General features: G+C 41.3%; 1 protein-coding gene across 1 annotated transcript in view; it reads right to left on the bottom strand.

Moving 5' to 3' along the window:
* Positions 1–1,129: 1,129 nt before the first annotated feature.
* poln (polymerase (DNA directed) nu) overlaps positions 1,130–12,405 on the bottom strand; it is a 53,824-nt gene continuing 42,548 nt past the window's right edge. Inside the window, exons 17-22 of the mRNA XM_008283394.1 lie at positions 8,433–8,564; positions 3,088–3,198; positions 2,658–2,736; positions 2,059–2,126; positions 1,776–1,837; positions 1,130–1,216 (exon numbers count right to left, since the gene is read on the bottom strand). Of these exons, the coding sequence (XP_008281616.1) occupies positions 1,130–1,216; positions 1,776–1,837; positions 2,059–2,126; positions 2,658–2,736; positions 3,088–3,198; positions 8,433–8,564 (539 nt within the window). The remainder of the gene's footprint in view (positions 1,217–1,775; positions 1,838–2,058; positions 2,127–2,657; positions 2,737–3,087; positions 3,199–8,432; positions 8,565–12,405) is intronic.

Raw genomic sequence — 12,405 nt, 5'->3', positions numbered from 1 at the left:
GGGGCAAAAAGAGTCTTGCTCTGACTGCCAGAGACAAGCAAACTCGGTCAGTGTGCCTGGAAGCCGGTGAATTTGTGCGAGTGCATTTACGGGGGCTGCATGGACAGAACGTGTGGGCGTGTGTGTTCCTGAAGTGTGTGCATTTGTGGAATGTGTGTGTGTGTGTGTGTGTGAGACAGAGGCACAAACAAGACAAAGGGGTGAGTGGGCTAGAGCCAAGTGAGCAGAAAAAAAAAGATGAGATGGAGAGAGTGTGAGTAGCTCGATGTTCACGGCTGAGCAAAATTAGATCATTCGCTTTGAGTCATGTGAACGTAACCAACACAAGGTGAAGTTTATTAGAGAGAAGCCGCTCTGAAAATACCAAGGCTTCATGGCATTAAAATAGACTTTTTATACTCTCCATTGCTCTTTTCCCACTAGAATTGCTTTTTTTAAATAAATTATTCATAGACACAGGAAATTCCAGATTATTATTCCACTTGAATTATTGTACATCTCAGTAAGAAAGAGCTCTAACAATGCAAATTAGCTCAAGAAATTAAGTTAACACACGCATGCAAGCTTTATTAAGCATGAACAAAGCATGAAAGCAATAAATACAAGGAAGTTTTCTCTTAAACAGTGTATCTCAGCTACACAGCTACCATTCTAACAACCTGTTTTATGAACCAATAAATATCCAACGCTCTCTCAAACATGTAGCTTCACCTTGGCAAAAAGCCAGAGAAAACATAGTTGGCTACAACAAGATAGTGTGAAAACGGAGGAGGAGAGGAGGAGGACAAGGAATCTTTTTTTTTTGCAGGATGGAGAGAGAGAAGGAGAAAAAAATAAAGAACTGGTGCAATCCAGTCTGTGGCTCCTGCCGTTGCCCCCGGATACGGATGGAGTGAAAGCAAGGACTGGGAGCTGCAGCTGCCTGGTTTCCATAGCGATGTGGATGCAGGACAAGTGAGGAGAGAGATAGACTTAGTGAAACAGAGAGACTATGAGAAGGAGAAATGGAACAAGAAACCCAGAGAGGGCAGGGAGATGAGAACACACCAGGATGAAGGGAGAGGGAGGAAACGTCGAACACAGGAATGGTGATAGAAGTGGTAGAAGGGAGGGAGGGAGGAGGATGGACTCAAGGAGAAGGAAACGTTAGAGGGATGTTAAGCTCAGACATGGATCCCCAAGACTTGCCACTGGAGACCGCCACCTTTAGGGGGACCTGGGAAACACACACACACACACATACAGAGAGAGAGAGAAAAGGATAAGGTGTCAGTGTGTCGGCACACGTGTACATGTTGTTAACAGTGACCTCTATTGATTTTCTTCCTTGTCTACACTGCTGTTAAGCACAAGAACAGCCAGAAAACTGAGGATGATTGCATATCACAAATGTTCTTATTTTTGGTGCTGCAAGAATTATCAACAGCAGGTACATCTGCAGAAAATGTAAAAAAAAAATCCAGATTCATGGAAAGAGAGACCCAAATTACAGCAATGTCCTTGAAAATTTTGGTGTTTTAACCGCAACACTTGAATTTAAAAGATAAAAAAGCGCCTATGAATAGGCCACGTTTCTGCATTTTCCACTCACTGCGATACTGACTGGTTCTTATTGTGTACATTTCCACTACCTTCGCTTCCATGGCAACAGAAAAATCGTCAACTTTGCATTTATGATTGATGTGAAACTCTCAGCGCCGTGCAACCTCCGAACACGATAACTGACGCTGCTACACTGAATGATTTAAACTGCAGATTACATTGGCTTTACTCACTTTGAGATGGACTCCTAGATGGTCTATTCGCTGAAGGGACTCCATGGTGCTTTTCACCAGAGCTGCACAAACATGTAGATAGAAATGTGAACAATCAAACCATAAACCATAGGCCAGAATGAAAGGTCCTCTTATATTGTGTGGAGCCCTGGTTTATGGTGATTTCCAGTGTTACATCTTTTATTTTTATTAAACTGTAAGCTGGCATCATGTGCACAATACATTGGTGTGTCTTTGATACAAGTAAAATATTGATAACTGAGACCAGATGTGATTCATCTACCTGCAAACTGTTCCAAATGGGAGTCCTCCACTTCATACAGGAGCTCATCATGAAGCTGGGCGATAAGCCTGCAGGTCACACACACATTCAGACACAAACACTTTCCTCTACTAATGCTACGACTCCAGCTACTACTAATAATGCAGCAGTTGTTGTATCTTCATCAGCGAACCACAGTGAATGCTTCCATTTACTCTGTGCCCTGCTTTCCCAACACCCATGTAATTCTGGTATATTTTGGCTCTTGCTTCAAGTTTGTTTATCCTCGCAGAATGTTTGGTGTCAGACAGCGAGCACTCCTCTTCTAAACAAATTTAGTTAGCTGGTAAACCGCTGAATGTTGCTCATGTGTTCTGGCATGAAACACTCACTCAGTTCTCCTCCATAAATACAGCGCATGACCGTGTTTTGCTTGTGTAGGTTTAGAAAGACATACAGTGTGAGGAGTCAGGGTACATTTAGTAACTGTGGCTCCATGGAAGGAGGCAGTAATTTACACGGTGGTAGGCGTAACATGGGAGCCACGATGTGAGAAGTGTTTCAGGAGTTTTTGCAATATGTGCAACTTTAGTAAGTAGTGCCATGTTTAGAGGTGGTACCTGGCAGAGAGCGAGCTGGAGGAGGACACCAGGTTAAAGATTCTGATCATGGCCATCTTACAGAGATCAGCAGCTGAACCTGTACACACAAATAGAACATGTCCATCTGTTTGACTTCAAAGTCCAGCAGTAAGTGAGCAACACTGGGATACTGACTTGATGATAAAGTGAAATGTAATGAGCACAAATGTAATGTTTTAGCTGAGAAAAACATAGACATGAGCTACAATGACTGACATTATCAAAAGTCTTTAACTGAGCATCTACTGACTCTGTATTTTCTCTGCTTGTCAACTTAGAAATAATGCAAATATATCGAGATGATATTATTTTGAATCATTTGACATTTAGGTAATATTGCAAAGCGGTTTACTTGCTTTTCTTGTATACTGTATAAAAAGGTATTACACATAACTGTCAGTCATCCTACCCTGGACCACAAAGTTGACAGCCTGCCTCTCTGCCTGCATGCGGATGCTCCAGTCTGGGGAGTTGATGTTGGGGAGGTTTCGCCGACGACCCATGATAGACAGCACGTAACCTAAACCAAAAGATTAAAAAAAAAAGATGTTTAAAATGTAATAATTAACAGTTATCAATCTTAGCATAGTATCACAATACATGCACTGTGTCAGTCCTCTTTAAAGCTGAACAGGGATGTTATTTGGACCCTTTTGATAAAGCAGCCATGCAAATCCCACAAGATTCAATATACAACCACAAATCACAAGTGGTGTAGTTTCAAAATGTGAAATAATATAGTTGTTTGCTGACAAATTGTACAAATCCAAGTATCACAATGCACACCTGCTATCAACTGGACTATAGAAAGTCATCAGCATTGATTAATCCTGTTTGCATTTAACTAAAATCAGAACATTATAACTTAACAGTTTCTTCTTTGTATTGATTCAGAGACAAAATACAGCACAAACCAACATGACAAAATCTGATATGTCACAAAGCAATTGGTATTTTTTTTCTGGTATTCTTCTGATCTTTGTTTTATGTGAATAACTGGAAAATTTTACTCACTGAAATTATTCACCTGAAACAGGTTGAAATAAACTACGTGGGCTGACCTGGTAAATGGTGGAGAATTACTTTGCTTTAAGAAATCACATGTAAAGAAGGTTTGTACCCACAATATTACTAAATTCATTTAGCATTGTTCACTTTTGAAGAAGAGTTGGATTAACAAAGAACAAAGTTTATAAGACAAAGCATCAAAATCAACACCAGACATAATGGTTCATTTTTGTTCCATGGAGGTTACAAGAAATACGATGCAACTAAAAGACTAGACAGCTAGGTTGGAGATTTGGGCGTGTTATGCCGGTAGCGACTAAAGCAACCTCAAGCATCTTGCCTCGAGCAGAGATGAGGAGTGGGCTGGTCTGGTAAACTCACTTTCTATCTTCATATCCACAATATTTCTTTATTTTCAAACTTGCAGCCTTCAGCTCCAACCAGCGCTGACTCAAGTACTTGAAACAATTTATCAAACTTTGAGCAGTTCCCACTGGAGATACACAACTTTTTTTTTCACATAGGCAGCGGTACCCTCCAAGACTTGCAAAAGATGCATTCAGGAATATACACATAAACACCTGCAGACGTGTAAAAGTCACTGAGTTCCACTTTAAAGCACACACTTGATGGTTAGACTGACATGTGCAGAATGCCAAGACGAGTCCGAGACAAAAGAAGGGCTGGCCTTTAAATATCTGCAGTGTCAGTTTCTACTTTGACTCAACTATATGCACATGCTAAGCAGAAATGAAGCTCGAGAGTGTGATCTGAAACGACCGGTGTCATGAAAAGTAAATTGTTGATACAGCATTATAGGTGATTATGGTAACACAAGGCTTACAGTGACAGAAGCATACACCCACCCACACAAGTGTGGATCATTACACACACACACACACACACACACACACAAGCCCTGATATCTGAACGATTCACATACAAAAGCAAAGAGAAACACATTCACACTCCCAGTGCAGTCCCACAAACACACAAAGGAAGGCAACACAAAAATGTGCAGTGACGTGATATAAACATAATACACAAAAACACACATTATCATGTACAGGTATGCAACACACACACACCACACACGCTCACACTCACACACACTGGACCAGTACATTCCGCCAACTGGACAATAGAGCCGGCTTTACAGCTAGATCCCTCTCGTATCCCTTACTATGAGCTAAGCCTGCCAGGGCATGAAACCTGAATGACCCTCTTCCTAGAACACACACACACATGCAGCATAAATGCATAGGAAATGAGTGCACTACAGATAGTAACAAACACAAACCTTCCACTCTTTGTGAATTGACCCGTGACACATGCATGTGACCTTTACACCAGGAATGTGACCTTTGTTCCGAGGCCCAGTGACGGTGATGTGCGGTGTACTTTGTGTCAGTGATAACACATCACAAAAATGCTGTTTTCTATGGACAGGTATGGCGGTGAATCATACTGGAATGTCTGTGTTTTTCATACCCAGTGTGCTGTTTTTTCCACAGTCAGTGACACAGTGCAGGTTCAGGCTTTTTTTTTTTTCCACGAGCAGTCGTTCGGAGAAAGTTGTGGTACATGTGATGGGCAGCAGCACTAAAAATGAGGGCTGGCTACAAAAGCATCACTCCTTAACATTTGGTGGTAGTGTGTTGGGATGACGCTGTTTTATCATTCATCAAAATTCTGTTGATTGAAACAGTGATTTAAAGCAAATTCAAATAAACAAGAAAACGAGTTATTAAGGCCTATTTTCTCAGGACTACACAATCACACAAGGTTGCCATGTACTTCCATGAAGTAACCAGCGTTTAGACGTATTTAAATCAACATTTCATGACAATTTGTGGGTGGGTGTATCTCTGCCAATCAAACATGATGAAACCACGCTCCAGTCCTGATGATGCAGGTTAGTTTGCAAATGTGACTCTTCAGAAATTGAACTTTGATTGTGGCCTTTTTAGTCATTGAAAGTTAAACTTGCAAGAACTGGTTTATTTATTTATTTTAAACCAATAAAGATCAGCAAAACAAGCTACGAACACAACTTTGGCACATCACAACCTTTTAAATTAATATGGTGAATTTATAGCTGCTTCTGTACACATTCCTCAGTGATGGAGCGACATGACAGTTCATTTGGAGTCGTGCTGCTACATATCAGGTCAATGTAAATCTGAAAATCAATAGCTTAGATAGTTTTTATTTATTACCAGCATTATTGTCATATCGTAATATATGTTGGCAACATACATAAGATATAAAAACTACAAATTGGAGTTTACATTTTTGTCATCTCTGTGTTTGACGTGCTTGAATTAAAGCCGTCCAAGTAGCCCACTAGTGCAGCCATTTGTGCTAACAGCTGCTGAGCATAAGAGGCTAAACCAGCAGCTAAACAACAAAATACATTGTTTTAGTTTTTTTAAATAAATGCCAAGTATTTGACAGTCCTACTGTCTGCAAAAGTCTGCAATTGAAATACTTCCATGCATATTTGCATGAACAGTCTGGCAGTGCATCGGATGTGTTTGTGTGTGTTACTGCAGCAGAGTGTTGACACAGATCTGGGCTTCCCTGTGTCAGCTGAAGCCTTCAGAAGACTTGACCAGTTTTCATCTCTGTGATTCCCCATTGTTTTGAAAAAAAAAAAAGAAGAAAACTCCTTCTGTCTTCATCGTTTTTTCTCAGGCAGTCTTCACAAGTGAAGATATGGCATTCATCCCAGGAGTGTTAATGAAATGTACTTGATATGGAAAACAACAGTCAGGCTTACCCAGAGTGGCGGCTTTGTCTCATTTTAATATCAAAGACAGCGAGTGTCAAACAGAGTGTGAACCATTCAAAGAAATGCAGCTGTGGCTGTGGAGTCATTTTTTGTAGTTTGTATAGTAAAGAAAACACATCAGAATGTCCTCAGTTTTGCTCTGTTTCTCACTAATTTATGAATTCCTTTACTTTTTTCTCTATTATTTTTTGGCTCTCTGCTTTCCCACCCACACTCTGACACTGACCTTACCTTCACATTGGCCTTAACAATACATTTTCAACAAATATGACAGAAGCTGAGCCTGCACTGTTCACCTCAGCTCTGCTCAGCCTGCCAGCATCCATCCTTCTGAACAAAATATCGCTGTATCAGACACCAATCAGCTATAACCCTGGTGCAGAGTGGACCAGAAGTCACAGCACGTATTAATCCCAGCTCCCGAGTCAAAGCACAGCAGCTAAAACAGCCAGTGAAGGCAGTATAGATTAGAGAAGACTATTGTATTGATCAGCTGAATTTCTGCCAGGTAATGAGGAAGGGACTGAATAAGGTGGGCAAGAATATGGGGAAAAAGATAAGATCGTCAAAACGGAAACAAAGAGAAAGACTGAGATGGACAGGATGAGAAAGGGACAGACAGACAGTTTGGGACGAATGGGGCAGATAAATCCCAGCACTGTCTCTGATGGGAGCATCACCATGGTGATGAGCTGAATTAAAGCCGACCGTTTGGCACATCATCACTCTGCCCCTGAGACCGAGGAGGTTCCCACTCTGGTCTGCGAGTGGCAAGAATGAGTCCATTACGACATTTCGATTAGGAAGCTGACTCTGGAGAAAGGGGAGGCGATGAGCGGAGAGTGGGGTGTGTCACCGGTGAAAGGTTGCCGTGGGTGATGGAGCGCCTGTCTGTGCGTAACGGTGGACCAGTGTTCATGACAAAGGTGTCTGGCATTGTAGTTGGCGTGAAAAATGTCTCCAGCCCTGACCTAAATCTTGATATTGAAGGTTATTTTTCAACACGTTGTACATGATAAAATGGCAAATGCTGGTTTTACATGCAGCAGCAGCAGCAGCAGTCTGGAAAGACGTCTGAAGTTGACACTGTGACACAATCGTATCTTTCTAACTGATTTCTGATCATTTAATTAGGATCTAACAGGTTTACAAAACAACTCACTGGTGTTTTTATTAGCAAGGAGAAAATCAATTCAGAACACATGAGATAAAGTAAAGAGGGGATTAGATCTGTTGCTAGAGGCTGAGGCTTACACTTAAACATAGCCCTCAGTGACTGTTGGAGGATCTGTTTTGGTGCATTCTGACCTCATCCCGCCGCCTGTCGACACTCGGCACATGCACTGTGTGCAATGAGGGTTAAAGTGCAGACTTTACAGTATTTTGTGTGAGCGTGTTCAAGTCCCAGGTGTGCTGCGTTGGCAGTTCAGTCGGAATATAAATAGAGTGTCCCGTCTGAACCATCAGACCCTTCCCATCCTGCCCCCTCCCATCCACTCCGTCCCCTTCAAGTATTGACCCACGGCAGTTTGTCTCATTCCTGCCAATGCAAGCACATCTTCTTCATCTTCAGCCAAACACACACAAATCCACTGAGAGTGTGGGCGTACGTGTTCATGCCGGAGAAATTCAAAGTGCACAGTGTGTGTCAAAAGTGCAGCCCTTAACCCAGACATGTGTACATATAAGTACTTAATACGTGGGGACAATTTGTTGATTTGTAATTCCTAACATCAACCTCTAATTTCCCCAAGCTCAACTTTGACTTTGACCCTTACCGCTAATCACCTCTAATCCTTTGAATATTTTGCTTCCAAGTTCTGGGAATTAGCTTATATCCACTATGTGGCACATTTTCTTCAGTTCTTTGAAGAACAGAACGTGCTCTATTAGGAAACATTATTCAATAGCCTAAGTCAATGCTTCATATGAGAGCATGACTGTACGCAGACCTTGCTTGTGGCTCTGCTGGATGGTTCTCTGGATGAAGGCCTGGACATCTCTGTAGGTCTGGAGGAAGCTGTCCTGGAATAGACGGGCCTGCTCAGTGCTCACCCCCAAGATCCCTGACAGACGCTCACGACCTACAAGAGACAGCAAAGATTAAATTAGGAATAAGAAAAACTCAGCTCAACTCAGGGGGGAAGCCATGCACATACAACATAAGTAGGAGTTTGAGTTCATATTCAAACAGGCACTAAAGAAGTTAGCCTGTTTACTTTACGTTGAAAGACTAGTTCAGCATCTTGAGAAATATGATTTTTTTCTTGCTCTTTTAGTAACAGTTATAAAGTTTTTGCACCTAGCCAAGAAATAGTCCACAGCAAACCCCCCATAATACCCCAATGTGTCGTTTTTATACTCCAACAGAAACAGATAAAACAAACAACTGTTTTTTTTCCTGACCTTTAGAGGCACTGGTCAGCAAATGTTGTTATCATTGGACAGGCTAGTTGTAGCTGTCTCACTACGTTAGGGAGGTATAAATCCTTTAACTGGCATCCTGTATCTTCAAATTCTTAAAATCGTCAAATCTTGAACTGTTCCTCCAATATCAAATGCTCAATGACAAACTGCTCCCCGAATGACCAAAATATTAAAGATGTTGAGCTTACAAATGATCCCCAGAGAATATAAATGGAGAAAAATTACTTTTATCATTATGAACTGAAGAGCGCGAGGAGAGATTGGAGAGACCAGAGGAAGAAGTTGAAAGGGAGCAAATGAACAGAGGACACACTGGACCAGAGGGTAAGAGAAATTAAAAAAGAAAAAAAAGTGGAGTGAGGGATTGAAGAGGACAAGATAAAAGGAGTGTGGACACAGATCAGGGCAAGACTGTGAGGGATGCATTTGTGTGTAAAGTGAAGATAAAGCCAAGAACACAAACACCTAATGTGTGTGTGTTCTTTCTCAGTAAGTGTTAAAGGGATGCAACCTATAGCAGGAGTGTAGCAGTGGTCTATAAGGATCCACAGTTACCAAGTGTGATTGTGTGTGTGTGTGTGTGCGGTTTCGAGCTGTGAGGCGGTGGAGAGTGGAGGACAATTGCTTCCGCAGGGACTCACACAGTTCTCCTCTGCATGTGTTTCTCTTACGGTTATTTCTTGTTTGACTTTCACTGTGCAGAATGATGCACAAGTTTTAAACTGGGAGGCAGTTTTCACATTCAGCTGCTAAAGGAGAAAACACATCATTTTGTGACATCCCATTCAGTCTCGTAACCAATCGTGGCCCCATATGCAGCTTACGCATGTGTGACGTGGAAACGTCTGTAGAAAACACAGACTCAGACGGACAGAGAGGACATAGTGTGTAAAGACAGTGAAGCAGAAGGTGTCTTGCGTTCAAAACTTAGTGTCATATATTTCATTATATACATTTGGATTTTTCAATCAGGCAGAAGGAGAAGCTGTGATTTTAAGATTTTTATTCAGGTAATCCGCCTGAATAAAAACAAAGTGTTCTTCCAGGCAGAGTATTTTTATGTCTGAAAGTATGTCTGAAGTTAAATGTTTAATTAGAATACAGCCCAGAGAAATCCATAGAAATCCTTCGTCAATTTCTCCCTAAAAGTGCAATAGAAAATCTTTTCTATGATTAATTCTTAATTGATTCTGTCTGGTCTCTGAGAGCATCACATTTTTTGAACATGTCATCAGAGGAACCAGTATTTCTAGGTGTTCTTGTGAAAAATGAGATTTTCAAGAAGAAAAAAAAAAAACTCCACTGCAGTCTTATACTCTGATGAAAAAAAAAATCAGCGTGTTTGTGCTCTGCTCAGCCTGGGCTGCAAAGTAAATCACACAATTCCAATGTGGACTTTATAGATTATTGGGTATTTTTTTTTGCTGGCAAAAGTGGCAAATTTCTTTTATTTTAGAAACAAAATATTTAAAACAAATTCATATACTGTTAGTATTAAGGCTAATAACAAAAAATCTATATATCTTCCACATAGGCTTTGTTTCTTCAAAGTCAGAGTAGGAGACAAGATCTGAATGTATTTGATTTGGCTGTATGGCAGGTACGCAGCTGCTAAAATAGGCTCTTTCAGAAATGTGTCTGACTTGTGCTGAGCCACAATCCACTGAATCTGATACGCATATGTATGAAGAATGAAGAATAAAACACAAGTTACCAGGTGGGTGTTGTGCTACAGACTGTAACACTCTGGATGCGTTGTGTGTTTTTGTGTGTTTTTGTGTGTTTCTGTGTGTGTGTGTGTATGAAGCCCCACATTCCTGTTGAATGAGGTCAGTTTAGGGAGTGAACTTTAACCTTCATTACTGACGCTCCGTGCACTGCTACTTTCGTACGGCCATCAATCTTTACTGTCCTGTCGGTTTACTTTCTATTTTTTCTGCCCTCTTTCTGTTGCTTGTGTCCTTTTTATCCTCCTTAAAGAAACGTTACAGTATATTTCAAATGCAAAAACAGCCTATTATGGCCAAAAGCCTGTTGATATGTGGAAAAGTCCTGAGCTGACAAAATGCAAAATCTGTTCAAATGTAATGACGAACTGCTCTGAACATTTATCCATTTTAAACTCTCATCTCGTCTTTATGTTCACACTGCACACGACACCTCTGTCTAACCTCCCTTCTCCCGCTTTTTCTATCCGGTGCCACAGCTTGGCCTTCTTATTTGTTGACCTATTTGTATACCTATGGATGTGTACGTGCAGAAGTCCACAGCACCATTCTGCCCCTCCTCCCTGGCCTGATTATTGTCTTGTGGAGAAAGCTTCTCTCAGTATTCGGTAACCATAGCAACGCATCCTTCCATGAAGAGCTGTCTGTCTATGCTGATCAGGAGCTCCTTACATTCCTCCTCTCGTTTGCCTCTTTCTCTCTCAGCCCCACCCACTCCTCACTCTTCCCCTTTCCCCTACATTACTCCCCCCTCCACCGCCTCCCCCCTTTCATTTCTACCCCTAGCCTACATTTTCTACATCGGCCTTGCTATACGAAGTATCTCACGCCGTCACTTTTACATCTCCTCACGCGCTCCATGCTTTTTCTGATTTATTTTAGCGCTGACCTTTTGTTATGTGACTTGTCCCTGCATGTATCTCATGCCCCCTACATGTCTCCCATGAATAGGTTTTGTGCCTCTTTACTGATCATTGTTTGGGTTTTATTGAGTGTCCAAGAATCGACTCATTCATATGAGAGCGGCGGCGGCGTCTGAGCGCTTATGTTTGTTTTCTCCTGCTGGGCTGTGACTCTAGTTAAAGTAGAAATACCACAGAACCCTCCATCATCGGTCTGAGAGCATCAAATCTTGTTAATCTGCTGAATGCACTCAAAGTGCACTCTATCCAAAGTGAGTGATAGCCACTGGCCCAGTTTCCTAAATTCAGATTCTAATGCAAACCATGCGCTTTAGGGTCACTGCCGTTCAGCTAATTAAATCACACATATTTTCTAGTTTTGTCATGATGTTGTTTTGGCAGGGGAAGTGTTCTATTACAAAATACTGCAAGCCATGTATTTTATGAGGCTACAAGATTCATGCACAAATTTGAATATTTGATCATCTTAAATATAGACTCTCTGGTGCCCACAAGCTATAAAGATTTCAAAACGGTTAACTAGCACTTGGCTGAATACCACAAGTGAAACACATCTGTTTGTAGTGCACAGGCTACTGATCATTCACTTCTACAGTAATTGACCACTCTTGGAGTAAAATGAGCAAGATCCTCTCTCACTACACTGACCTACAAAGTCAAAGGATTTGCAACTGTGCGGGTAGTGAAACGGAGGGAAATTACTTCTTTTGACTGAAGTCAAATTTTGAAAGAGAAAATGAACTATGCTATGTGCAAATATGGTCTCAAGGGTTTCAGTTAAGGAAAAGTCATGCCTATGAGAATTCATCTCTTTGCCCAGAACTATAATATGTTCATCATTACATGTG

Source organism: Stegastes partitus, unplaced genomic scaffold (assembly GCF_000690725.1).
Source record: "Stegastes partitus isolate 25-593 unplaced genomic scaffold, Stegastes_partitus-1.0.2 Scaffold308, whole genome shotgun sequence".
Taxonomy (NCBI): domain Eukaryota; kingdom Metazoa; phylum Chordata; class Actinopteri; family Pomacentridae; genus Stegastes; species Stegastes partitus.
The sequence above is the reverse complement of the archived record's forward strand: the minus strand, read 5'-3'. Positions and strand labels throughout refer to the sequence as shown.